The following is a 27585-nucleotide window of genomic DNA, read 5'->3' on the forward strand; positions in this document are numbered from 1 at the left end:
TCTCATGTTCCAACCAATTCCTAGCCATTTCAACCTCATGCCTGTACATGAGAATCTAACTAAAACTGTATAACGCATCAAATGCACTGATAGGACTATCGTATGGCACTTTAGTATGTTCCTTATTTTTATTAGAATGCTTGCTTTTAGAATTTCCTTTTTTTCATCATGATGACACACCTGATGTAATTTAAGATCAATAGCAAAGCAGCTAACCGATAATATCGATTTTTCTATCCTTGATTTAGCTCAGACTAAACTTTCTATGTATATTTTATCTACAAAAGTTTAAACCACAGTGAAATTTCTATAAATTAAGTCACTGCATTCACCAATAAACAGTTCTACACAGATATTTCTTCAAGTAGTTTTGGTCTTCGGGAACCAATGCTAGATGGAATGATAAAGAGTCCTTTTGGTGCAAATTTAATTTTTTTCTCACAAAGGTCCTGTAGTGTCAACGCAGGATGATTTGTTTCGAGGATGCTTCCCCAGTGACTTGACAGCTGTTAAGGATGGATGCGTGAATGGATCTACTTTCTTCGACACTGCGGGTTCATTACCCGCAGGGGTGACAGTAACCGATGTGGAGGGACGAGTTTGTTTCTGTGATACAGACTTGTGCAATAGTGAAGAGGTGTCTAAAGAATTTCCAGGTAAGTCTTTCCATTGTTCTGTATTGGTATAAAAAAAAAATATTTACGAAACTGTGCTGTAAAAAAAGATAAACATGTCATAGTCTATTTTCTGCATGATCAACTTTTGATGTGCTGCGTCTGTTTTTACCCTCTATGGGGAAGGTTGTTTAATGTTTAAGGAATAGTTGAGACCATTTTCTTGTAGATTGTACAATGTTTGGCATAGTTTCTATGATAATTGAAAGGATAATGTTACCTGTAATCAGTTTTCATTTGTGAGGTATAATTGCAACTTCAGGTTGTTTAACATCAAGGTAAATAAATCTGAATATTACATCAAATATGCACATGGACACAGTTTAGGTTTGAGGAATAAATTGTAGATGAAACAATGAACAAAAGCTTCTGAAACATAAATTAGTGTCATCAGTGATTAACTTTTACAGCTTCAAAAGTGGAATCAGTCATTACTATTCTATATGTTATGAAAGTTTACACATGTCATTTTATTTCTCTCTCCAGCTACAACACAAGGTCCAGTTACGTCTACAACGGCATCGCCTCCCACACCTGAAACTATATCACCTGATGGTGCTACAGATTCTCAATCAAATATGTCACCAACAGTTAGTAGAGCAACACCTGTCTCAGCTGTATCTACTGATACACCAGCCAGTCCAGTTACTGATGGTACAGCAGGATCTACAGTTAGTGGAGCAACATCTTTCTCAGCTGTATCTACTGATACACCAGCCAGTCCAGTTACTGATGGTACAGCAGGATCTACAGTTAGTGGTTCAACACCTGTCTCAGCTGTATCTACTGATACACCAGCCAGTCCAGTTACTGATGGTACAGCAGGATCTACAGTGAGTGGAGCAACACCTGTGTCAGCTGTATCTACTGATACACCAGCCAGTCCAGTTACTGATGGTACAGCAGGATCTACAGTTAGTGGAGCAACACCTGTATCAGCTGTGTCTACTGATACACCAGCCAGTCCAGTTACTGATGGTACAGCAGGATCTACAGTTAGTGGAGCAACACCTGTCTCAGCTGTATCTACTGATACACCAGCCAGTCCAGTTACTGATGGTACAGCAGGATCTACAGTTAGTGGAGCAACACCTGTCTCAGCTGTATCTACTGATACACCAGCCAGTCCAGTTACTGATGGTACAGCAGGATCTACAGTTAGTGGAGCAACATCTGTCTCAGCTGTATCTACTGATACACCAGCCAGTCCAGTTACTGATGGTACAGCAGGATCTACAGTTAGTGGAGCAACACCTGTCTCAGCTGTATCTACTGATACACCAGCTAGTCTAGTTACTGATGGTACAGCAGGATCTACAGTTAGCGGAGCAACACCTGTCTCAGCTCTATCTACTGATACACCAGCCAGTCCAGTTACTGATGGTACAGTTGGATCTACAGTTAGTGGTGCAACCGGAAGGATGAGTTCTACATTGATGGCAGAGACATCTACACAAGTTCAAGGTACTTCTTGCAATTATTGCTTAAACTTTATTTGTTTCCTAGGAACTGCTTATTGAAATGTTTAGATATACTAAATGTTTTTTTTATATTTATTTTTATTAATTGTGATATTAGAGGTGTTTTTAACCAACACAGGACAGGAAATTATCAAGAATGTTTTACAAAGCAAGAAAATGAATGGATGTAACTGAAATTAAACTGTGCTTGCCAGAAGGAGTTATTTCCTGCACCCACTGAGCTATCCCATCTTTAGTCATTAGTAATCACACTACCCCTCACAGGTTTCATTATTTATGAAGTTTATATAACATAGAACTTTCTAATAGAAAAGCATCTACAGAACAGTATAGACTGTACATCTTGAAGATTACTTGCTGGTATTTTTTTCCACCATCAGATTTGCGTTGCTACATATGTTCTGATCAGGAATCTTGCACAGAGAGTGAACTTCTCTTCGAAACCTGCCCGGACAATTCCATTTGCCTGACAAGGAACGTGACGGCTACCTATTTAATTGGTAAGTTAGACTAAATGTACACTGTGACTTATTTTTGAGTCTCTCATGTTCCAACCAATTCCTAGCCATTTCAACCTCATGCCTGTACATGAGAATCTAACTAAAACTGTATAACGCATCAAATGCACTGATAGGACTATCGTATCGCACTTTAGTATGTTCCTTATTTTTATTAGAATGCTTGCTTTTAGAATTTCCTTTTTTTCATCATGATGACACACCTGATGTAATTTAAGATCAATAGCAAAGCAGCTAACCGATAATATCGATTTTTCTATCCTTGATTTAGCTCAGACTAAACTTTCTATGTATATTTTATCTACAAAAGTTTAAACCACAGTGAAATTTCTATAAATTAAGTCACTGCATTCACCAATAAACAGTTCTACACAGATATTTCTTCAAGTAGTTTTGGTCTTCGGGAACCAATGCTAGATGGAATGATAAAGAGTCCTTTTGGTGCAAATTTAATTTTTGTCTCACAAAGGTCCTGTAGTGTCAACGCAGGATGATTTGTTTCGAGGATGCTTCCCCAGTGACTTGACAGCTGTTAAGGATGGATGCGTGAATGGATCTACTTTCTTCGACACTGCGGGTTCATTACCCGCAGGGGTGACAGTAACCGATGTGGAGGGACGAGTTTGTTTCTGTGATACAGACTTGTGCAATAGTGAAGAGGTGTCTAAAGAATTTCCAGGTAAGTCTTTCCATTGTTCTGTATTGGTATAAAAAAAAAATATTTACGAAACTGTGCTGTAAAAAAAGATAAACATGTCATAGTCTATTTTCTGCATGATCAACTTTTGATGTGCTGCGTCTGTTTTTACCCTCTATGGGGAAGGTTGTTTAATGTTTAAGGAATAGTTGAGACCATTTTCTTGTAGATTGTACAATGTTTGGCATAGTTTCTATGATAATTGAAAGGATAATGTTACCTGTAATCAGTTTTCATTTGTGAGGTATAATTGCAACTTCAGGTTGTTTAACATCAAGGTAAATAAATCTGAATATTACATCAAATATGCACATGGACACAGTTTAGGTTTGAGGAATAAATGGTAGATGAAACAATGAACAAAAGCTTCTGAAACATAAATTAGTGTCATCAGTGATTAACTTTTACAGCTTCAAAAGTGGAATCAGTCATTACTATTCTATATGTTATGAAAGTTTACACATGTCATTTTATTTCTCTCTCCAGCTACAACACAAGGTCCAGTTACGTCTACAACGGCATCGCCTCCCACACCTGAAACTATATCACCTGATGGTGCTACAGATTCTCAATCAAATATGTCACCAACAGTTAGTAGAGCAACACCTGTCTCAGCTGTATCTACTGATACACCAGCCAGTCCAGTTACTGATGGTACAGCAGGATCTACAGTTAGTGGAGCAACATCTTTCTCAGCTGTATCTACTGATACACCAGCCAGTCCAGTTACTGATGGTACAGCAGGATCTACAGTTAGTGGTTCAATACCTGTCTCAGCTGTATCTACTGATACACCAGCCAGTCCAGTTACTGATGGTACAGCAGGATCTACAGTTAGTGGAGCAACACCTGTGTCAGCTGTATCTACTGATACACCAGCCAGTCCAGTTACTGATGGTACAGCAGGATCTACAGTTAGTGGAGCAACACCTGTATCAGCTGTGTCTACTGATACACCAGCCAGTCCAGTTACTGATGGTACAGCAGGATCTACAGTTAGTGGAGCAACACCTGTCTCAGCTGTATCTACTGATACACCAGCCAGTCCAGTTACTGATGGTACAGCAGGATCTACAGTTAGTGGAGCAACACCTGTCTCAGCTGTATCTACTGATACACCAGCCAGTCCAGTTACTGATGGTACAGCAGGATCTACAGTTAGTGGAGCAACATCTGTCTCAGCTGTATCTACTGATACACCAGCCAGTCCAGTTACTGATGGTACAGCAGGATCTACAGTTAGTGGTTCAACACCTGTCTCAGCTGTGTCTACTGATACACCAGCCAGTCCAGTTACTGATGGTACAGCAGGATCTACAGTTAGTGGAGCAACACCTGTCTCAGCTGTATCTACTGATACACCAGCTAGTCTAGTTACTGATGGTACAGCAGGATCTACAGTTAGCGGAGCAACACCTGTCTCAGCTCTATCTACTGATACACCAGCCAGTCCAGTTACTGATGGTACAGTTGGATCTACAGTAAGTGGTGCAACCGGAAGGATGAGTTCTACATTGATGGCAGAGACATCTACACAAGTTCAAGGTACTTCTTGCAATTATTGCTTAAACTTTATTTGTTTCCTAGGAACTGCTTATTGAAATGTTTAGATATACTAAATGTTTTTTTTATATTTATTTTTATTAATTGTGATATTAGAGGTGTTTTTAACCAACACAGGACAGGAAATTATCAAGAATGTTTTACAAAGCAAGAAAATGAATGGATGTAACTGAAATTAAACTGTGCTTGCCAGAAGGAGTTATTTCCTGCACCCACTGAGCTATCCCATCTTTAGTCATTAGTAATCACACTACCCCTCACAGGTTTCATTATTTATGAAGTTTATATAACATAGAACTTTCTAATAGAAAAGCATCTACAGAACAGCATAGACTGTACATCTTGAAGATTACTTGCTGGTATTTTTTTCCACCATCAGATTTGCGTTGCTACATATGTTCTGATCAGGAATCTTGCACAGAGAGTGAACTTCTCTTCGAAACCTGCCCGGACAATTCCATTTGCCTGACAAGGAACGTGACGGCTACCTATTTAATTGGTAAGTTAGACTAAATGTACACTGTGACTTATTTTTGAGTCTCTCATGTTCCAACCAATTCCTAGCCATTTCAACCTCATGCCTGTACATGAGAATCTAACTAAAACTGTATAACGCATCAAATGCACTGATAGGACTATCGTATCGCACTTTAGTATGTTCCTTATTTTTATTAGAATGCTTGCTTTTAGAATTTCCTTTTTTTCATCATGATGACACACCTGATGTAATTTAAGATCAATAGCAAAGCAGCTAACCGATAATATCGATTTTTCTATCCTTGATTTAGCTCAGACTAAACTTTCTATGTATATTTTATCTACAAAAGTTTAAACCACAGTGAAATTTCTATAAATTAAGTCACTGCATTCACCAATAAACAGTTCTACACAGATATTTCTTCAAGTAGTTTTGATCTTCGGGAACCAATGCTAGATGGAATGATAAAGAGTCCTTTTGGTGCAAATTTAATTTTTGTCTCACAAAGGTCCTGTAGTGTCAACGCAGGATGATTTGTTTCGAGGATGCTTCCCCAGTGACTTGACAGCTGTTAAGGATGGATGCGTGAATGGATCTACTTTCTTCGACACTGCGGGTTCATTACCCGCAGGGGTGACAGTAACCGATGTGGAGGGACGAGTTTGTTTCTGTGATACAGACTTGTGCAATAGTGAAGAGGTGTCTAAAGAATTTCCAGGTAAGTCTTTCCATTGTTCTGTATTGGTATAAAAAAAAATATTTACGAAACTGTGCTGTAAAAAAAGATAAACATGTCATAGTCTATTTTCTGCATGATCAACTTTTGATGTGCTGCGTCTGTTTTTACCCTCTATGGGGAAGGTTGTTTAATGTTTAAGGAATAGTTGAGACCATTTTCTTGTAGATTGTACAATGTTTGGCATAGTTTCTATGATAATTGAAAGGATAATGTTACCTGTAATCAGTTTTCATTTGTGAGGTATAATTGCAACTTCAGGTTGTTTAACATCAAGGTAAATAAATCTGAATATTACATCAAATATGCACATGGACACAGTTTAGGTTTGAGGAATAAATTGTAGATGAAACAATGAACAAAAGCTTCTGAAACATAAATTAGTGTCATCAGTGATTAACTTTTACAGCTTCAAAAGTGGAATCAGTCATTACTATTCTATATGTTATGAAAGTTTACACATGTCATTTTATTTCTCTCTCCAGCTACAACACAAGGTCCAGTTACGTCTACAACGGCATCGCCTCCCACACCTGAAACTATATCACCTGATGGTGCTACAGATTCTCAATCAAATATGTCACCAACAGTTAGTAGAGCAACACCTGTCTCAGCTGTATCTACTGATACACCAGCCAGTCCAGTTACTGATGGTACAGCAGGATCTACAGTTAGTGGAGCAACATCTTTCTCAGCTGTATCTACTGATACACCAGCCAGTCCAGTTACTGATGGTAGAGCAGGATCTACAGTTAGTGGTTCAATACCTGTCTCAGCTGTATCTACTGATACACCAGCCAGTCCAGTTACTGATGGTACAGCAGGATCTACAGTTAGTGGAGCAACACCTGTGTCAGCTGTATCTACTGATACACCAGCCAGTCCAGTTACTGATGGTACAGCAGGATCTACAGTTAGTGGAGCAACACCTGTATCAGCTGTGTCTACTGATACACCAGCCAGTCCAGTTACTGATGGTACAGCAGGATCTACAGTTAGTGGAGCAACACCTGTCTCAGCTGTATCTACTGATACACCAGCCAGTCCAGTTACTGATGGTACAGCAGGATCTACAGTTAGTGGAGCAACATCTGTCTCAGCTGTATCTACTGATACACCAGCCAGTCCAGTTACTGATGGTACAGCAGGATCTACAGTTAGTGGTTCAACACCTGTCTCAGCTGTGTCTACTGATACACCAGCCAGTCCAGTTACTGATGGTACAGCAGGATCTACAGTTAGTGGAGCAACACCTGTCTCAGCTGTATCTACTGATACACCAGCTAGTCTAGTTACTGATGGTACAGCAGGATCTACAGTTAGCGGAGCAACACCTGTCTCAGCTGTGTCTACTGATACACCAGCCAGTCCAGTTACTGATGGTACAGCAGGATCTACAGTTAGTGGAGCAACACCTGTCTCAGCTGTATCTACTGATACACCAGCCAGTCCAGTTACTGATGGTACAGTTGGATCTACAGTAAGTGGTGCAACCGGAAGGATGAGTTCTACATTGATGGCAGAGACATCTACACAAGTTCAAGGTACTTCTTGCAATTATTGCTTAAACTTTATTTGTTTCCTAGGAACTGCTTATTGAAATGTTTAGATATACTAAATGTTTTTTTTATATTTATTTTTATTAATTGTGATATTAGAGGTGTTTTTAACCAACACAGGACAGGAAATTATCAAGAATGTTTTACAAAGCAAGAAAATGAATGGATGTAACTGAAATTAAACTGTGCTTGCCAGAAGGAGTTATTTCCTGCACCCACTGAGCTATCCCATCTTTAGTCATTAGTAATCACACTACCCCTCACAGGTTTCATTATTTATGAAGTTTATATAACATAGAACTTTCTAATAGAAAAGCATCTACAGAACAGTATAGACTGTACATCTTGAAGATTACTTGCTGGTATTTTTTTCCACCATCAGATTTGCGTTGCTACATATGTTCTGATCAGGAATCTTGCACAGAGAGTGAACTTCTCTTCGAAACCTGCCCGGACAATTCCATTTGCCTGACAAGGAACGTGACGGCTACCTATTTAATTGGTAAGTTAGACTAAATGTACACTGTGACTTATTTTTGAGTCTCTCATGTTCCAACCAATTCCTAGCCATTTCAACCTCATGCCTGTACATGAGAATCTAACTAAAACTGTATAACGCATCAAATGCACTGATAGGACTATCGTATCGCACTTTAGTATGTTCCTTATTTTTATTAGAATGCTTGCTTTTAGAATTTCCTTTTTTTCATCATGATGACACACCTGATGTAATTTAAGATCAATAGCAAAGCAGCTAACCGATAATATCGATTTTTCTATCCTTGATTTAGCTCAGACTAAACTTTCTATGTATATTTTATCTACAAAAGTTTAAACCACAGTGAAATTTCTATAAATTAAGTCACTGCATTCACCAATAAACAGTTCTACACAGATATTTCTTCAAGTAGTTTTGGTCTTCGGGAACCAATGCTAGATGGAATGATAAAGAGTCCTTTTGGTGCAAATTTAATTTTTGTCTCACAAAGGTCCTGTAGTGTCAACGCAGGATGATTTGTTTCGAGGATGCTTCCCCAGTGACTTGACAGCTGTTAAGGATGGATGCGTGAATGGATCTACTTTCTTTGACACTGCGGGTTCATTACCCGCAGGGGTGACAGTAACCGATGTGGAGGGACGAGTTTGTTTCTGTGATACAGACTTGTGCAATAGTGAAGAGGTGTCTAAAGAATTTCCAGGTAAGTCTTTCCATTGTTCTGTATTGGTATAAAAAAAAAATATTTACGAAACTGTGCTGTAAAAAAAGATAAACATGTCATAGTCTATTTTCTGCATGATCAACTTTTGATGTGCTGCGTCTGTTTTTACCCTCTATGGGGAAGGTTGTTTAATGTTTAAGGAATAGTTGAGACCATTTTCTTGTAGATTGTACAATGTTTGGCATAGTTTCTATGATAATTGAAAGGATAATGTTACCTGTAATCAGTTTTCATTTGTGAGGTAAAATTGCAACTTCAGGTTGTTTAACATCAAGGTAAATAAATCTGAATATTACATCAAATATGCACATGGACACAGTTTAGGTTTGAGGAATAAATTGTAGATGAAACAATGAACAAAAGCTTCTGAAACATAAATTAGTGTCATCAGTGATTAACTTTTACAGCTTCAAAAGTGGAATCAGTCATTGCTATTCTATATGTTATGAAAGTTTACACATGTCATTTTATTTCTCTCTCCAGCTACAACACAAGGTCCAGTTACGTCTACAACGGCATCGCCTCCCACACCAGAAACTATATCACCTGATGGTGCTACAGATTCTCAATCAAATATGTCACCAACAGTTAGTAGAGCAACACCTGTCTCAGCTGTATCTACTGATACACCAGCCAGTCCAGTTACTGATGGTACAGCAGGATCTACAGTTAGTGTAGCAACACCTGTCTCAGCTGTATCTACTGATACACCAGCCAGTCCAGTTACTGATGGTACAGCAGGATCTACAGTTAGTGGAGCAACACCTGTCTCAGCTGTATCTACTGATACACCAGCCAGTCCAGTTACTGATGGAACAGCAGGATCTACAGTTAGTGGAGCAACACCTGTCTCAGCTGTATCTACTGATACACCAGCCAGTCCAGTTACTGATGGTACAGCAGGATCTACAGTTAGTGGAGCAACACCTGTCTCAGCTGTATCTACTGATACACCAGCCAGTCCAGTTACTGATGGTACAGCAGGATCTACAGTTAGTGGAGCAACACCTGTCTCAGCTGTATCTACTGATACACCAGCCAGTCCAGTTACTGATGGTACAGCAGGATCTACAGTTAGTGGAGCAACACCTGTCTCAGCTGTATCTACTGATACACCAGCCAGTCCAGTTACTGATGGTACAGCAGGATCTACAGTTAGTGGAGCAACACCTGTCTCAGCTGTATCTACTGATACACCAGCCAGTCCAGTTACTGATGGTACAGCAGGATCTACAGTTAGTGGAGCAACACCTGTCTCAGCTGTGTCTACTGATGCACCAGCCAGTCCAGTTACTGATGGTACAGCAGGATCTACAGTTAGTGGAGCAACACCTGTCTCAGCTGTGTCTACTGATGCACCAGCCAGTCCAGTAACTGATGGTACAGCAGGATCTACAGTTAGTGGAGCAACACCTGTCTCAGCTGTGTCTACTGATCCACCAGCCAGTCCAGTTACTGATGGTACAGCAGGATCTACAGTTAGTGGAGTAACACCTGTCTCAGCTGTGTCTACTGATACACCAGCCAGTCCAGTTACTGATGGTACAGCAGGATCTACAGTTAGTGGAGTAACACCTGTCTCAGCTGTGTCTACTGATACATCAGCCAGTCCAGTTACTGATGGTACAGCAGGATCTACAGTTAGTGGAGTAACACCTGTCTCAGCTGTGTCTACTGATACATCAGCCAGTCCAGTTACTGATGGTACAGCAGGATCTACAGTTAGTGGAGTAACACCTGTCTCAGCTGTATCTACTGATACACCAGCCAGTCCAGTTACTGATGGTACAGCAGGATCTACAGTTAGTGGAGCAACACCTGTCTCAGCTGTATCTACTGATACACCAGCCAGTCCAGTTACTGATGGTACAGCAGGATCTACAGTTAGTGGAGCAACACCTGTCTCAGCTGTGTCTACTGATACACCAGCCAGTCCAGTTACTGATGGAACAGCAGGATCTACAGTTAGTGGAGCAACACCTGTCTCAGCTGTTTCTACTGATACACCTGCCAGTCCAGTTACTGATGGAACAGTAGGATCTACAGTAAGTGGTTCAACACCTGTTTCAGCCATGTCTACTGATACACCAGCCAGTCCAGTAACTGATGGTACAGCGGGATCTTCAGTTAGTGGAGCAACACCTGTCTCAGCTGTATCTACTGATACACCTGCCAGTCCAGTTACTGATGGTACAGTAGGAACTACAGTAAGTGGTTCAACACCTGTCTCAGCTGTGTCTACTGATACACCAGCCAGTCCAGTTACTGATGGTACAGCAGGATCTTCAGTTAGTGGTTCAACACCTGTCTCAGCTGTATCTACTGCACCAGCCAGTCCAGTTACTGATGGAACAGCAGGATCTACAGCTAGTGGAGCAACACCTGTCTCAACTGTATCTACTGATACACCAGCCAGTCCAGTTACTGATGGTACAGAAGGATCTACAGTTAGTGGTTCAACACCTGTCTCAGCTGTGTCTACTGATACAACAGCCAATCCAGTTACTGATGGTACTACTACTTCAGGTATTTGAATTTTAATCCTTCATCTCTTTTTTTGTAATAACAAATTTAGTAATAGTATATTAAGATTTAAAACATATTGTTTGGGCTTTTATTACAAGAAACCATTTTTGATGTCAATAGTTTCTATAAGTTATTGTTAATTATCCTTCTGTTATTGTATATGTTAATATTTATGCTGTTTTTTTGTTAACCAAACTGCCTGTAAGATCTTCGATATTGTTCGGCAATAGAACACTTGCCGGTAACACTAGAAACATTTGTCTTATTTCTTAATCACCTTTATTACAGCCTATCGTTGCTACACTTGCCTGGGAGAGGAACAGTGTTCTGGCGATAATGTCCCTTTCCAGATTTGTAATGCAAACGAAATTTGCATCACAAGAAATATTACAGCAACCTTTGGCTTGGGTATGTTTTTATGCAATTCTTGCCTGTATTACTAACAGTGATTTCACTAACATTTACCCACAGAATATCATGTTTATTAATGCTTATGATAGTGAACCATTACACCCTAGCAGAACAGCGAAATTGTGGGATAGGTGATGCTCATCAGCCAGCCACTAAACTTTGTCCTCGCAGCTATAGAATTGCTTAAGACAACATTGATTACTTTGAGCTAACAGTAACAGCAAAACAGACATTTTATGGTCTCATTCAAGCACATTAACCATTTCAAAGCAAAATCATGAATGGACAAGCTAATTGGAAAGTCATGAATTCTGAAAGAGGTAGAAAAATGATCAATAATAAGCCAAATTTCTGTTGCAATGTCTTCCCAGCAGATCTTGATGCATTTGTTAAACCTTTGTAAGGATCAAGCCTTCTAAATCTGATACTGATAACGCCCAACTAGCTCTGAGGCAGCTAATATTTACACTCTTTTCAAAAATGGTATTCAAAGAAAATTGAGGTCATTCCCTTCTTGTGGTTCTACACTATTATGCACTACTACATGTCCGCTGATAGCTCACACTGTCGATGTGTGATTACTTGGTTGTCAGATTCTCCTGTTCTTCATCAGTCCAGAATAATGAAATTGTCGATGCTTGCTTTTTCACATTCGAAAGGTTCCTTCACTGTCTCGAGCGACGATGTCTTTCGGGGATGCTTCAACAAGAATCTTGTATCTCCAGAGACGGTTTGTTTGGCTGGTCGTGATTACTTTGACCTTGCATCGTCCATTCCCACCAGTTTGGAGTTACTGGAGGTAGAGGGCACTGTTTGCTTTTGTCGGACAGACCTCTGCAATAGCGAGATCCTCCTTCAAGAGAAAGAAGGTGAGATCAGCTGAAGTGTGCTGTTGCAGGCAAAGTCATTCTAATGATAATCAATTCATTGCTTGCATTTCGTGCAAAGTCACATGATGAAATAAGAAATGAATCCTGCTTTTGGAAGGCACTTACCAAACCAGAGGAAAAAGGGGGCACATGGATTCATTTATGACACATATAAGCTTGTTAATTGCTCTTTCTTTCTTCAAACATTTTGCTCATTTTTTTGTATGTTAACGTAGACATTACATTCAAGATGAGAAAAGCTAGAAAATCACCCATTTATATTGTTTGAAGCCATCAAATTTAAATGTTTACAGTAGTTACAGTGTCAAAATATAGCTGTACATTTCAGGGCACAGCTGTTCATGCCAAACCCTTATTGTCCTATTTGGACAAATTTCTAAGTATCAGGACATTAGGACACATCCATTTCATGACAACACAGATACAACTGTCCATGTTCAGAAATGATTGTCCGAATTGGGACTTAGTATTCCCCATTCCCCGACCACCCCCCCCCCCTCAGCGGACACTTGATTAACGAGTTACAGTCATCACAGGTCATTTTGTGAAGTGATGTTTGCCCTGTCCAGAAAATGTATTCAAATGGTTGGACATATGATTATATAATCAACTATGGAACATAATTGATGTCAGTGGCAAGTGGTCGTGGGAAAGAGTGAACAAGGTTCTTACGAAAGGAGGAAACATTCATAATATTAATACGGACCACAATAAGAGACTGTACGCTGCGTGTGGTATTAGTATGAGTGTAATACTGATGTGGGGATAAGCAAATGTTATTTTTTTGTTAAACTCAACTACTGCTAATTAGAAAAGTTTTGTTTTTATCCTTCTTTAATTAAAACTGAAATTTCAGTCACAACTCCTGTTCCAACTACGACTACTTTGAGGACAACGACTCCTCAGACCACAACGGTGGTCACTACAGCTGCAACAACAACAGTGGCCTCGACTACTGTCACTACAAGACCACCCACTACTCAAGGTAAGGGATTTACATCAAATTTGTAATTGAATGTATGGGGATCAATTTTGTAATTGTTTGTATGGGGATCAATTTAGTACTTGTATGTATGGGATCAGTTTTGGAATGGTATGTATGGGATCAATTATAAACTGGTACATGTGGGGATCAAGTTTGCAATTGTGTGTGTGTGGATCAATTTTTTTATTGTATGAATGGGGATCAATTTTGTAATTGTATGTATGGGGTCAATTTTGAACTGGTAAATGTGGGGATCAAGGTTGTAATTTTGTGTATGCGAATCAATTTTGTTATTGTTTGTACAAGGCTCAATTTTTCTGTTTGTATATCTGGGTATCAAGTTTGTAATTGTATATATGGCAATCAATTTTGAACTGGTACATGTGGGATGAAGTTTGTAATTGTGTGTATGGGGATCAATTTATAAGTTTATGTAGGAGAAACTAGCTAGTGATGGTTAATATGTATATATATATATATATGTATATATATATATTTATATATATGTATATATGGGGATACATTTTGTTAGGTATATTTGGGGATCAAGTTTGTTAGCGTATATATGGGGATCAAATTTGGAATTGTTTGTATGAGGATCAGTTGTGTAATGGTATGTATGGGGATCAGTTTTGTAATGGTATGTGTACGTATCAATCTTGTAATTGTACATATGGATAGTAATTTATCTGGTAGAACATAGTAGAAAATATTCTTGCATAATGCTATGTTATTGTACACAGTCAGGATGCTACAGATGCTATGTAATCAAAGCATTATGCTTTGTGACATGTCATACCATAATTCTGTTCAATATGATTCTTGCTATCCAAAGCACATTTGTTGCTAATGGAAACCTGATCAAGCTTGTCACAAGTTGGACCAAGAAAAATTGGCCTGCCTCATTACTTTTCTTGTGAACTCTCAAATCATCCAAACTTCTGAAGAGTTTTTATCATTTTGCCAAATTTTTACTAGAGTTATTAAAATTTGCCAGTTTTATTTAACTCAATGGATCTGTGTTTCATTTTGTTTTGTTTCAAAGCTTTTGGATGTTACAAATGTGTGGATGAATCAACTTGTGCTGAAGACAATGTGCCGTTGGAGATCTGCGATCAGGGTGAAATTTGTGCTACAGCAAACATCACTGGATTCTACCTTTTACGTGAGTATTTTAATAAATAATAAAAATAAATAATAAATGGTAATAATAATAGATTAGATTTATATAGCACTTAATACAGCATTTCAAAGTGCTTTAAAAAGTAGGAAAAAAAAAGAAACGGGGGATCAAACAGAAATGTTTAAAGTTGTCTCTTGAAAATAGAGAGGGAGGGAGAGTCACAAACGTGAATGGGAGTTTGTGCCAAAGAGAAGGCGCAGTGACAGAAAAGGCACGATCGCCATAACCAGTGCGGGTCTTTCATCTGATTCATCTTATGGTAAAGAAAAGAAACAGTTTACCTATTATTTCGAACTTGCAAAGAATAATGTCATTTAACAGACCTTTATGATGAAGTGATCCATATCAGAATTGTTCCATAGCAATATGGCTTGATATTTTAATAATTCAGTTTGTAATATCGTTAAACTATATTTGAAAAGTGTTGGTCATGAAAATTGCTGTTTTGGCCATAAAAATTATACCAAACAACTTTATTTAGAAGAGACTGAACACTGACTGAGGATTAAATGGATTGAATTTTTTTGATGAAGTTTTTTCTTTGTTTTTGTTTTTTCCTACGACAGCATCAGGATTTCCAACTACAGGAGATGAAATTTTCCGCCAGTGCATCCCTAAAATTGCTGGCCCCGATTTAACTAGCGGATGCATATCAGCTCAGCGTTACTATGACTACACTGAAAGTCCTCTTGTCGACCAATTGTTTGCTGTGGTTGGGCGGGTCTGTTTCTGCGATACACACTTGTGCAATGACATGGACATCCCTCAACAAGTTGCTGGTAAGTGGCTTTGTCTTGGAAGCCACCTGTTTATTGAAAGCAATGTGTGCAGAGTATGGTAGCATATATGATACATTGGTGTTATTGTTATGTTATTGTTATTTATTATGTTATTATTGTTCTTGTTATGTTATTGTTGATGTTATTCTTTCTCCTGTCTATAGCGACAACGCCCCCATCTGTTGCCAGTACTGATGTAACAGTGTCTGCTGGATCATCAGTTCCAAGTAAGTAAAAAAATGGAGGATTCCCAGATAGGGTAGAAATTGTTTGCAAACTTAAGGTGCGTAAGAAGTTATAACGGTAGTCAGTCTATGATTCTGGAGTGCTGTATTAAATAAGGCCTAGCAAGTTGCCCTTTTTTATTTTTATAAATGGAGCAGTAGTGACATGTTTGCCTTGATGTAAAATATACTTTATGGTATTTTGCTACTGTTATTTTTTTCAAAAGATAAAATGTCTCTAAACCTTTCAAATAATGTTCTGCTAATTTTGATTGTAATTGTGGTAATAATACTTTTGGTGATCATCTTAATTGGATAAAATTACTCCATTTGCTTCTGCTTTCATTTGGGACAATAGATTTTTGTGGTTTCTGGTGCAATATCCACTTTTTTGTACTTTTCCCTTTACTCTCAACTATACAATGCCAATCCCTGTAACAAGATTATTGAAAAAAAGTAAGGAAATTAGAGAGATTAAAGGTTAAATTTGTAAGATAGTTTTGTAATATACTCTGCTGACATCCAAGTGAAGAAGAAAAGTGAATTTTACTCCTGAATCACATCCACTGAATATTCATGAATCATATATATGAATATTTATATATATCTAACATTTTCACAGCCATAGATTGCTACGTCTGTACCACTGAAGAAGAATGTAAAATGGAGACTGTCCCATCTAAAATGTGCAAGCCAGATGAGATCTGCATTACAGTTAACATCTCAGCGATTGTCAACGGTATGTTGAAATGAAGACAGAACTTGAATATTGCTTCTTGTCATTTAATAAAAGATAATCATTTCTAATGACGTTAGTAGAATAACAAATACAGTTTAATGGTATGTTTAAGATGGAGAGAAGTTGCAAACACTATCCTGCTTATACCCCTCTTTTACTCTGGTAAGAATGGGGGAGAGTACCACTTGCAAATATTCATCTGTAGAATTTATTTAAAAATATTGAATAATACAATTTAATACAATATAAAACAGATACAAAGTAATATACAATTAAATACAATATAATATTGATACAAAAGAACATACAATTAAATACAATACAGTTGCAATATGATAAACTATAGTACATATACAAAGGAACATACAGTTACAAATACAATGTTATTAAATATAATGCTGGTACAATAGAATATACAATTAAATACAATATAATATTGATGCAAAAGAACATACAATTAAATACAATACAGTTGCAATATGATAAACTATAGTACATATACAAAAGAACATACAGTTACAAATACAATGTTATTAAATATAATGCTGGTACAATAGAATATACAATGAAATACAATATAATATTGATGCAAAAGAACATACAATTAAATACAATACAGTTGCAATATGATACACTTTAGTACATATACAAAAGAACATACAGTTACAAATACAATGTTATTAAATATAATGCTGGTACAATAGAATATACAATTAAATACTATATAATATTGATACAAAAGAACATACTATTAAATACAATACAGATGCAATAAAATACACTTTAGTACATATACAAAACAACATAAAGTTACATATACAATGTTATTCAATATAATGCTGGTACAATAGAATATACAATTAAATACAATATAATATAGATACAAAAGAACATACAATTAAATACAATACAGTTGCAATATGATACACTTTAGTACATATACAAATGATCATACAGTTACATATACAATGTTATTCAATAAAATGCAGATGTTAATCGATAAATACAAAAGAGTGTCCAATTACATACAATATAAGACAGATACAAACTAAAGAACATAAAATTAAATATATCATTGAATACAATATAAAACACAGGATACAATATATACAAACACAATATAAAAGGATATTCTGATTAGGTTAGGGGTTCTTATTTAACCCTCTAAGTTTTCTACTCCAATTACCGAGTAATGATATTTGATATTTGATGACATATTACAGAGGAATTATAACAAATCAAGATCCTCTAACCAATTCTTAGCACGGTGAACTGATTTTTGTGACATTTTTAGGTCATTCCATATTAACCTTTATCTTTGATTCCAAGAAAATATTCTTGAATGATGAGACATAGTTAAATATTTAAACATTAATAATAAAAGTGCAATAATTACTCAACCTTACTCTTTGAAACAATTTTCAGGTGTGGCTACCTCCCAGATATCCAGAGATTGTGCTCCGGAGAGCTGGCAACCTGAGTCTGGAGAATGCATCAGCAGTCTACGGTATATTGAGCTTATCAGCCCGCCAGGGGTAGCCCTGCCTCCGACTACAGATCACAGAGGGAGAGCCTGCTTCTGCGAATTTGATCTTTGCAACGATCAAAACATCAGACAGGAACCATTTGGTAAGATACATTTCCTCAGACTGCTAATTCTTAATGATAATATCCTTGAAAATGGCAAATAGAACACACACAAAGTGTAACACGCACAAACACAGACACCAAGAAAAACTGCAATTAACCATGAATTTTCTTTTCTTTAGAAGAGAGATTCTTGTTCTAGAGTCTGGGTGAATGAAAGCTTTTGCCTGATGGTTTTTTTCATTTTTTCAGCTTTTATGATATATAATATTTTGAATTTTTTCTTTATAATGTTTTTTCTTCTTTTTTATTTGAACGTTCAGAGGACTTTATCTTGGAGGTTGAGGGCACGTTCCCCGATTCCCTGATCATCCGATGGAGTTATTCGGAGGATATACAAATTGACGGGTTCATCATCCAACTCAGACCAATGGGAGTAGATACCTGGTTCAACACTTCACTGATCGATCCGTCCCTCAGAGAGTTTAGATTGACCGACCTGGGCGTGGCTAACATCGAGCTGGTCAGATTGATAGCGGTAGATCGGGACAGGCACGCTGTCTCGCTGAGTTCTACACGACCAATCAGAGTCTTACAGTCAGGTGGGTTTGAGTAGTTTAAATTTTGCTTTATGTTATCTCACCTCTCAACGTCTTCAGTCTGATCATCAACTACAGCTGGAATCGGGATGGAAATTCCTCTTTCAGCAAAACGGGGAAAAAAGCTATGAATCCTCCTATATTGGATGGATTTTTATAGATGCTTATATTCATTTTTTAATAGCATGTAAAGGTGAGAATTCACTACAGCTATAAGCCTATAACACTACAGGTATACATGGTTTCACATAGCTCAGTATAATGCACTTATGTATTTCTAGTAATACATCATTGACTGTTGCAAATATTATTGTCATCAGGGGCATAATAAAGAATTGTAACTGCAAGTGCGATTAGTTTGGTTCACTTGTCATGAACCAAGTTGTGGTCAAATGCTGATTTGTGTAGAAAAGAAAGGGCTGAAACGACGTTCAGTCGTACCTAGCTAAGTGACAGTTGCCCAGAACTGTCACACATACCAGACTTCTCCATTACTGCTAATTGCATGACCCGACATACCACCGAGTTTATACTTGTTCAAATGCAAAACAAGTTTTTATTGAAAAATTTGGAAAGCTGTACTTAGGAATGGATTATTAGAATGTTAAACAGTAAAAACTAATGAGTTGCATGGTTATGAGATTATGACAACATGGATAAAAAAAGGTTAAAATATCAACCCCCTCCCCCCCCCCCCCCAAAAAAAAGGTTCCAATACACACACAGTGCTGCGAATAGAAACTCCAGAATTATCATAATCATCCTGAAATGAAAGCATTGTTTATCAGCGTTAATCTCAAACCAAACATTTTTTCCTTTTATTTCTTACACTTTCAAGTTACCCCCAATCTTAAACTCTTCTCCTTTCTCAACAACCCCTGCAGTGCGTAAGCTCAACAAAATATTTGATAGGACTTCTTAATGCTCTTCTCTTCCAGGTCAAAGGACAATTTCAGGTTCAACTTTTGTAAGTTCTCCACAGTTCTGGGTCGCTATCATCCTTGCAGTGGTGGCCTGTACAGTGATTATTGTCATAGCTATTACTCTGGCCGGAAGGAAGTACTGGAAAATGGACGCCCAAGTCGAAGGAGACGATGATGAAGATCTGCTTCCTCTGAGTGGAAGAACGAGTCTAAGATCGAGTAGGGTAAGGAAATTTCAACAGAATTTGGGGGGGGGGTGGGGATGGTGGGGGAGGGTAGGAGGTTTCTTTTGATACTTTGACTTGGACAACAAATAAGACTGTTCCTAGTTACTGTTAATGCTACTGTTAATCTTTGTGTCATGGTTGTTGTCGTAAAGTTTATATATGGCACAGTTTAGTAGATAGATATTTTTTCCTCAGCACAACTTTCCAAGCGATCATACCTTTTGTCAAATTCTGTCGAGGCTGTCCTTTTCTATTGTGCCACAAAAAATCCAATCACCCACAAGCATGTCACTCCAATCAATCTGTGATTTTAATATAGTCCTATAAAATTGTGAGGAGATTGACAAATTAGATATTAACCAATCACCAGTGGTTTAACAGTTGTCCTTGGCCCTTGCCCTTTAACACTTAAGGACAAAAAGATAGTGAAGGCTCTTGGAAGTGGGTAGAAAATTTGCAAGGACAATAGCCATTGATCATAAAGTTTGCAAGTCGTGTATTCATCATTTAACATCATTTTATTGCCTATCATTAACTATTAACTGCAGCTTCTAAGGAATCTTATACGGAACTAAAATTTAATTCATAATATTGTCCTTGTTACGAAGTTATACTATTTGTCAATTATATTCGCAGCGTTCAGCGTCATACGACATTGAAGCTATCCCTATGAGGTCTGTGTCCAGGCAAGCTAGCTTCAAATCACAGACCTCAGTCATGACCAGAACAGACCTTGAGATGGCTCGGAGTGACATTACCATCGGCAAGGTGTGCTTGAGTGAAGACACTCACGACATATTCCATGGACAGATCATCTTTGGCAATAAAACTAAAAGCGTTTATCTGAGGCACACGAAAGGTAAAGATAATCGTTCCATAAATTTAGATTGCACACCAGTTAGAGGTGTGCTTGTCTCTTTATTGGAATATCTAAAATAATACATATGCCTTTCTCTGAATTGTCCCTGCATGCTGTTTCATGAATGAATTTGCCTAGTATTAAGTCATATATGAAGATTTTCTGTAACTATTATTTCTCTGTGTGTTACACTTCTAATACATGTTATATAGTTCACAAGATCACAGATGTAGATTATGATACTTTTCCATTTACAGGAGTTTAAAGCCATTGAAGACTCGCCCCAAACCGCGTGCGACCATCTGAAAAAGTTAACTTTCCGTTGCTTACAAGTGACGTTTTGTTTGTGTCGCTACAAAATGCAGACAGTACAGTAATGAAACGTGATACCTTGTTATATTTAGCTGGACCTGAGTTGTCCATCGCTGTATTGTTTGTACACTGTGCTGTGGGTATTGACCGCAGCTGTATGTACTGACTGTACACTAGTGTCTAATTACCGATGGTAGCAAGCTGTGTGTGTGTATTTTCAGGGATCGATGGTGGTGTCTAACACTTTTGTTACACCTCATTCCATACTAGGTCAGATTACCGGCATTAGACGTTTCTTTTGCGCGAGTCTTCATACCCATTAAATAACAACTACACCCTTGTCTGTCTGTAGTATTCTACAGGACTTATGTATGTTAATCTTTTTGTTATTATCTCTGCTGATTCACAGGAGAAATGGATAAGAGGAAGGTTAGGGAAGAATTAACAGCTCTGAAGCTAATAGCAGACAACCCTCATGTTATTCCATTCCTTGGTACATGCACAAAGGATGGTGAGTTGTGGTTATATATTCATCCCACACAATCAAGAGGCTTGAACAAAATAAGGAACAGCTTCAATACTGGCAATGAAGAGGCTTGAACAAAATAAGGAACAGCTTCAATACTGGCAATGAAGAGGCTTGAACAAAATAAGGAACAGCTTCATTACTGGTTTTGTGAATTTTTCTTTTTCTTTTGAAGGCAATTTTAGAGGATTATGGTTGAGATTTTAATGAAGGGCAAATAGAGTCAGGCTAAAACTGGCAATAAGGAGGAGCAGGTGGGGGAGGGGGGGGGGAGTAGTGCAGGAGTCATGGGAAGAGGGGCACCATTCTCATTCTGTTGTAAAAGTTGGAGCCACGGTCACCTTACCTGCTCAGTGAGACTTGATTCTGGCCCTCAGATTGTGCTAATGATGTTGGTCAGTGGTGTGATTGTGAGGAACAATAAAATAATGTCACAAAGTTTCCCACTTTTTGTTGCCATCGTGTAGGTCCATATTACCTCATCTTTGGAAGAGACGAAATATCTCGTCTAGATGTCTGGTTGAAGGATCTGCACAAGGCCCACAGGCCTTTGAGAAAGCGTTCACCAGACTTCAACGTCTCTGCAACATTAATGCCCCAGTTACTTCAGTTTGGGGTCGATGTCGTGAATGGACTCGGTCACCTGGCATCTGTTAATGTGAGTTTTAATGCTTCATTACTTGGTCCATCCATATCTCTGTCCATTTCTACGTTCGTTTCTTCGTTTCATATGATTGATATGTATTATTTGAAATTTTGACAATACTTGACTCCATGAATATTTAAAAATACAGTCTATAGATCCCAAGGAGATTCTTTGGAGATTTCAATGCAGTTTAAAAATGCAGTCCTCTATTTTTTTTTGGGGGGGGGTGGGGGAGGGCGATGATTTTAATGATATTGTGCATGATTCAATCACTATCCTTATATATTATTTTATAATAGGGCAGATGAAAAAGTTGTAAAAGAGATGTAACAATTAAGGCAATATTATTTTCAAAACCTCAACTCTCTGAGCAATTGATAGAGCAGAGCAATGTGTTTTTTGTTTTTGTTCATTAGCTCCATTGTGATAGATGCAGAACATAATACTTGTATCATTATAACATATAATACATGTAGCAAATTGGTATTTATAAAAATTTGCATTTCTATAGCAAGTTGCCTAATAATTCCCAGTGTATGATAATGAATAAAGTTTTTTTTATTGCAGTATAAAGTCACACTATTATTTACCTACCCTTTTCAGTGTGTTGCTCATCACCTCGGAGCTAAAAATGTTGTTCTCACAGAAGATTTGGTAGCTAAGATTGCGGACTACCCACCCAGTGTCAGTAACAATGGCAAACCCAAGAGGTCACAGGTATGTGAGCAAGACAAGATGACAGAAGTTGCTAAAGCCAGCAAATGTTATCAATGATGAATTAATTATGTGATTTAGGAATATTCTCCCCTTGTTGGTGACGTTAGCCAGGTAAAAATTATAATTGGTGAAACAGATGTTTTCCCCCTGACGTGACACTGGGTCACTGTGCAATCAGTCTGTCGGCAATCAGCCTATACCTCCAGGCATACATCAGCCCTACACATCCAGCCCTGCACACCCAACCCTACACATCCAGCCCTATGCATCCAGCCCTATGCATCCCAGCCATAAGCATCCCAGCCCTACACTTGCCCTTAATTCAACCCTACACAGTCAGTCCTAAATCAGCCCTATACAGTCAGTCCTAAATCAGCCCTATACATTCATCCTTTCATTATCACTACACATCCAGCCCTACACTTTCAGCCCTGTGAAAGTCTTACATCAGCCCTACACATTAAGCATATCCAGCACTACAGCAGCCCTGTATTTATTTACTTAGCAATTAAAGGCAGCTTTATTTTATTTGACATTGCAACAAGTTTTACCAAAGCAGTGCTGAGTATTACTATAAATAATGTTGCAATTGTTCACACTAAGAGACTAATAACTTCTTCTTTAACTTTGAGATAAGTTAGCTCAACAGTCTGTTCAGTAATGCTCTAGACTATGTTTCTGGTTTGATTCTATAATTATCAATTATCTCAACAGAAAACAACAGATTCCAGATGGATGGCCTTTGAGACCCTTCTGTACAATACATATTCATCCAAGACCACTACGTAAGACAAATTCAGATATCTCTCCTCTTTTCTCACCAACTTTGACTTAATGTTAAATGACTTGACCTGTTATGCTAGCCTTTTGTGTCCTTTCCTTTTTAACTATAGATAATAACATTTGAATTTTTTCTTTAACATATACTTGTTATGACTTTAAAATTTAAAATTACATCAGTGTCTTAGCTTCTTAAGCTTAGCGTCTTAAACTTACATCAACATGCCCATCATCACATTCTTGTGATGTAAAAGTACCTACTGCTTTAAAAGTCATACACACTCTCGAAAAAGTGTTTGTTTAATCAAAAATCTCAGGCTAGAAATGCAGTCAGTTGTTCAAATGAATGATGTCATGTCATTTGAAGCTGATTTGTGAAACATTTATAAGCTAAGGAATATAAATGGAGGTGTGCAATGTTGTAGCATACATATTAAAGGACAGTGGTCAGTGATATAGCACACTGAAACATTTCTAGTTGATTTACAACTTTTTATTTGAGGCTTATTATTGGGTGGTAAACCTGTCAGTAACATCTCTGCTTTTCCTCTCATGACAGATGGTCTTGTGGCCTGATATTGTGGGAAATAATGTCCTATGGTGAGTTATTAATTTTCTCGTTGTTACCCTAGTAATTTCTAGGACTCTTTTGTTAATAACTTAGTTCGGTAGATATTTCAAATCTTTTCAAATACTGTCTCCGACACAGTGAAGAGATTACCAATGAGAAAGAAGATGAACCATTGACATCACGTTTCATTTTATCATTTCAAATTATCTGAGAGAAGCAATATGTAACCAGTGAAAGTTGTACTTTTCATTTCTAGACGATAAATGATATGAACTCTTATCTAGTTTATCAAGAAAAAGAAAAGAAAAGGAAAACACAATTGTGTGAACAATCATCTGTTCCAAAAGTTTGTTGTAAATTAAAAACACTTTCGTGGACCTATTTTGAGTTTTTTCATCTCTTCTTAAACTTTTTTAAAGGACAAAAGCCGTTCAGTGAGGTACAGTTGGAGGATATATGGCAACACTTAGCCGGTGGAAATACCATCTCACAACCTCAAGGTTGTCCAAGTGGATTGTAAGTTTAATATTCTTTTATACATAAATCAGTATCAATGGGCCAAAATATGCTAACAAATATTACAAAAATTAGTCAGGTATGAGAACATTTTCTGATTGTTTGTCATATTTTCTCAGCGTCTTTGTGTATGTTTTCCCTAATGAAATGTATTAAAGTCTAAATTTGATGTTATCTATATATATATATTATATGTTGTGAGTTTATTGGGTGGACTCCAGGTTACTATCTGTAGCTATGAAATTCCTTGATAGTCAATATCATAAGATGTATGAAGTTTGCTCTTAGTACAGATGCTGTTTCAACATAATTTGCATTGTCAAAAAACATGTTGGGTAACATTAAAATTCAGATTGAATGGGTAGATCATGTATTAGAATGTAGTGAATAGCATTCAGTGAACATGTCTTTTCATATATTTTCGCTTCCCTTTAATCACCATAGGTCAGTTAAATGAGCAATAAACTCTTCAACATTGTTCTAACATTTGTGTTCCAACAAAGTTCCAACATTTGTGTATCGTCTGCCTTTGCTGTTATTTGGGTATTTAATTATCAAGACAATGAATCTGTCTGTTCTCTTGTAGGTCATCATGCATTACCACTCTTTGGCCTATAGTTCCATCTGTAAATTTTATCAACTGTATTCTTTCATATCCCCCTCCCCCCTCTCCCCTTCCCCCTCCCATTCATTTGGTGTCAGGCAGGTCTGGGTTATTAGTTGAATGCCTAAGAATAAAAATGAAAACAGACATGTTCAGAATATATTTGGTCATTGATTTACGTCCGAGTCTGACAAAACACGCCAGCTTCTCGGGTCTTATTTATTCTAGTGAATCTCATCTTTAATTATTTTGGTTCCAAGCCTACTTTTTTCGTGCAAGAGGTTCTTCCGTTTTTCTTGACATCAGCAGACATGTTTAATATAGTCACTTTAAGTCATATAAAACATCATTAAAGTTATGATTTATCTTTCTATTTTTCTGTCAGATTTGACATCATTAAGAGGTGTCTCCTCGTGGAACCAAAGGAAAGATTAAGCATCGAACTTGTTGTGAGGTTGATGGAAACTAGATACAAGCAGATGACGATACAGGTATGGAATATTTGAAACATCATTTAAGCATTTCTGTTAGCTCCAAGGAACATAGAGGCATACATAACACAAAAGACTGAAAAATAACCTGAAATCTGTGGTAGTACTTCATGAAGGCTTACTGTACTATATTGTGTTACCACAGATACTTGTAAAAACAAATATCAGATCATTTATCTAGCAATTCTTTCTTAAATAATTTGCTTAGTTGTTATTTCACATTGCCAACCCTCATATTCCCCCCTCCCCCCTCCTAGGAAAAGCAATTTCAGTTAGTTTTTGAAAATATTAGATTCTTAGTGTGTCCATCACCCTTGTTTATCTGTCTCCAAACAAGACCGTTGAAGCTTAAACAGAGATGAGTAAATCCAGTTTTACTATAATGAGACCTTAAATTTGATAGTATGACAGTTGATGGAAAGCATTAGTAATTGGGACAAGTAAATCTAGTAGTTCGCAGAATATCGATTGACCGTCTCTGAATTCTTGTCATTTCTTTTTAATCTTATATCTTGTTTGACATTTCTGTATCTTTCTTCTACAGACCGAAGTGGAATTTATGGAGAACACGAACAGTTTGAAGATCCTCTGTAAAGAAAACTCCCGACAAAGTTCTCTACTTCTAGAGTTATTGGCCAAAGTGAATATGAAGAAGGTAATGACAGTAATGGGAACAGAAGGGGAAGGAGGAAATTACATAACAGGAGAGGAGCTGTTTTATTTTAGTGTTGGTGGAGAGGGGGGGGGAGGGGGAGAATGGAGGTGGCATGGATTTGGACTTACTTCTTAACTGTGTTTCTTGTTACTAAACTAGTTATTCAGGATCATTTGTTGCTACAAGCAAACTTGCAGAAATTTCAAGAACTTCTCCATACTACATCCCATTGACTACCCCTACACCTGGAATATCCCCTCACCCCCCCTTGACTTCCGCAAGGGAGCTACGTGTAGACCTCATCACATGACTTTGTCTAGTGCCCAACTAATTACATATTTGTAACTAATTACACTTTTGTAACTGATTGCACATTGTAACTAATTGCATATTTTAACCAATTACATATTGTAACTAATTGCATATTTATACAGCAGTAATATTTTAAGTGATTAACTCTCACACCAATATTTTCAGACTCGTCATGTTCCATCAAGAATGATGGCGGTACAGTATGCTGCTGCAGCATTCCCGGCCGATAACGTCCTCTCAAAGTTTGTCTTGTTGCAAGCTTGCGGTGACGAGTAAGTTTCTTTCAATTGTGTTGATCCTTTCAAATTCCTGACATGTTTATAGCTTAGTAGCAAATAGCCAGGCCCCAAAAAAATGAAAACATTTCTATTTGTTCTAGCTTACTTCAGAAATATTTCAAATGTAAAAATATGCTAAATACTTGGAATGCTCATGTAAGGGCTTAATTGATGGTGATGTTGGCTTCTCAGTATAGATCTAAATGTAATAGTTGATCCATTTTTTGTGTAATGGTCTTAAGGATATTTAACCATATTTAACCAATAAAAACATGTTAGTTTAGCTTGATGCAAACATCATATAGAACCCATAGATCAC

The 27585-nt window shown here is 37.5% G+C and overlaps 2 protein-coding genes across 2 annotated transcripts in view; both read left to right on the forward strand.

The window, feature by feature from the left end:
• LOC139980230 (uncharacterized) overlaps positions 1-10952 on the forward strand; it is a 50967-nt gene extending 40015 nt beyond the window's left edge. The window contains exons 21-31 of the mRNA XM_071991758.1: positions 1161-2138; positions 2536-2655; positions 3143-3352; positions 3857-4915; positions 5313-5432; positions 5920-6129; positions 6633-7691; positions 8089-8208; positions 8696-8905; positions 9410-9918; positions 10941-10952. Of these exons, the coding sequence (XP_071847859.1) occupies positions 1161-2138; positions 2536-2655; positions 3143-3352; positions 3857-4915; positions 5313-5432; positions 5920-6129; positions 6633-7691; positions 8089-8208; positions 8696-8905; positions 9410-9918; positions 10941-10952 (4607 nt within the window). The remainder of the gene's footprint in view (positions 1-1160; positions 2139-2535; positions 2656-3142; positions 3353-3856; positions 4916-5312; positions 5433-5919; positions 6130-6632; positions 7692-8088; positions 8209-8695; positions 8906-9409; positions 9919-10940) is intronic.
• A 46-nt stretch (positions 10953-10998) lies between these two features.
• Positions 10999-27585, forward strand: part of LOC139984083 (uncharacterized) — a 28725-nt gene continuing 12138 nt past the window's right edge. The window contains exons 1-21 of the mRNA XM_071997787.1: positions 10999-11452; positions 11741-11860; positions 12523-12732; positions 13610-13738; positions 14784-14903; positions 15488-15700; positions 15865-15927; positions 16547-16663; positions 18089-18292; positions 18574-18852; positions 19788-19996; positions 20636-20858; positions 21580-21681; positions 22164-22354; positions 22946-23059; positions 23774-23844; positions 24399-24439; positions 24830-24926; positions 25916-26021; positions 26566-26676; positions 27154-27260. Coding sequence (XP_071853888.1) covers positions 10999-11452; positions 11741-11860; positions 12523-12732; positions 13610-13738; positions 14784-14903; positions 15488-15700; positions 15865-15927; positions 16547-16663; positions 18089-18292; positions 18574-18852; positions 19788-19996; positions 20636-20858; positions 21580-21681; positions 22164-22354; positions 22946-23059; positions 23774-23844; positions 24399-24439; positions 24830-24926; positions 25916-26021; positions 26566-26676; positions 27154-27260 — 3281 coding nt within the window. The remainder of the gene's footprint in view (positions 11453-11740; positions 11861-12522; positions 12733-13609; positions 13739-14783; positions 14904-15487; positions 15701-15864; positions 15928-16546; positions 16664-18088; positions 18293-18573; positions 18853-19787; positions 19997-20635; positions 20859-21579; positions 21682-22163; positions 22355-22945; positions 23060-23773; positions 23845-24398; positions 24440-24829; positions 24927-25915; positions 26022-26565; positions 26677-27153; positions 27261-27585) is intronic.

Source organism: Apostichopus japonicus, chromosome 2, assembly GCF_037975245.1.
Source record: "Apostichopus japonicus isolate 1M-3 chromosome 2, ASM3797524v1, whole genome shotgun sequence".
Classification (NCBI taxonomy): Eukaryota; Metazoa; Echinodermata; class Holothuroidea; order Aspidochirotida; family Stichopodidae; genus Apostichopus; species Apostichopus japonicus.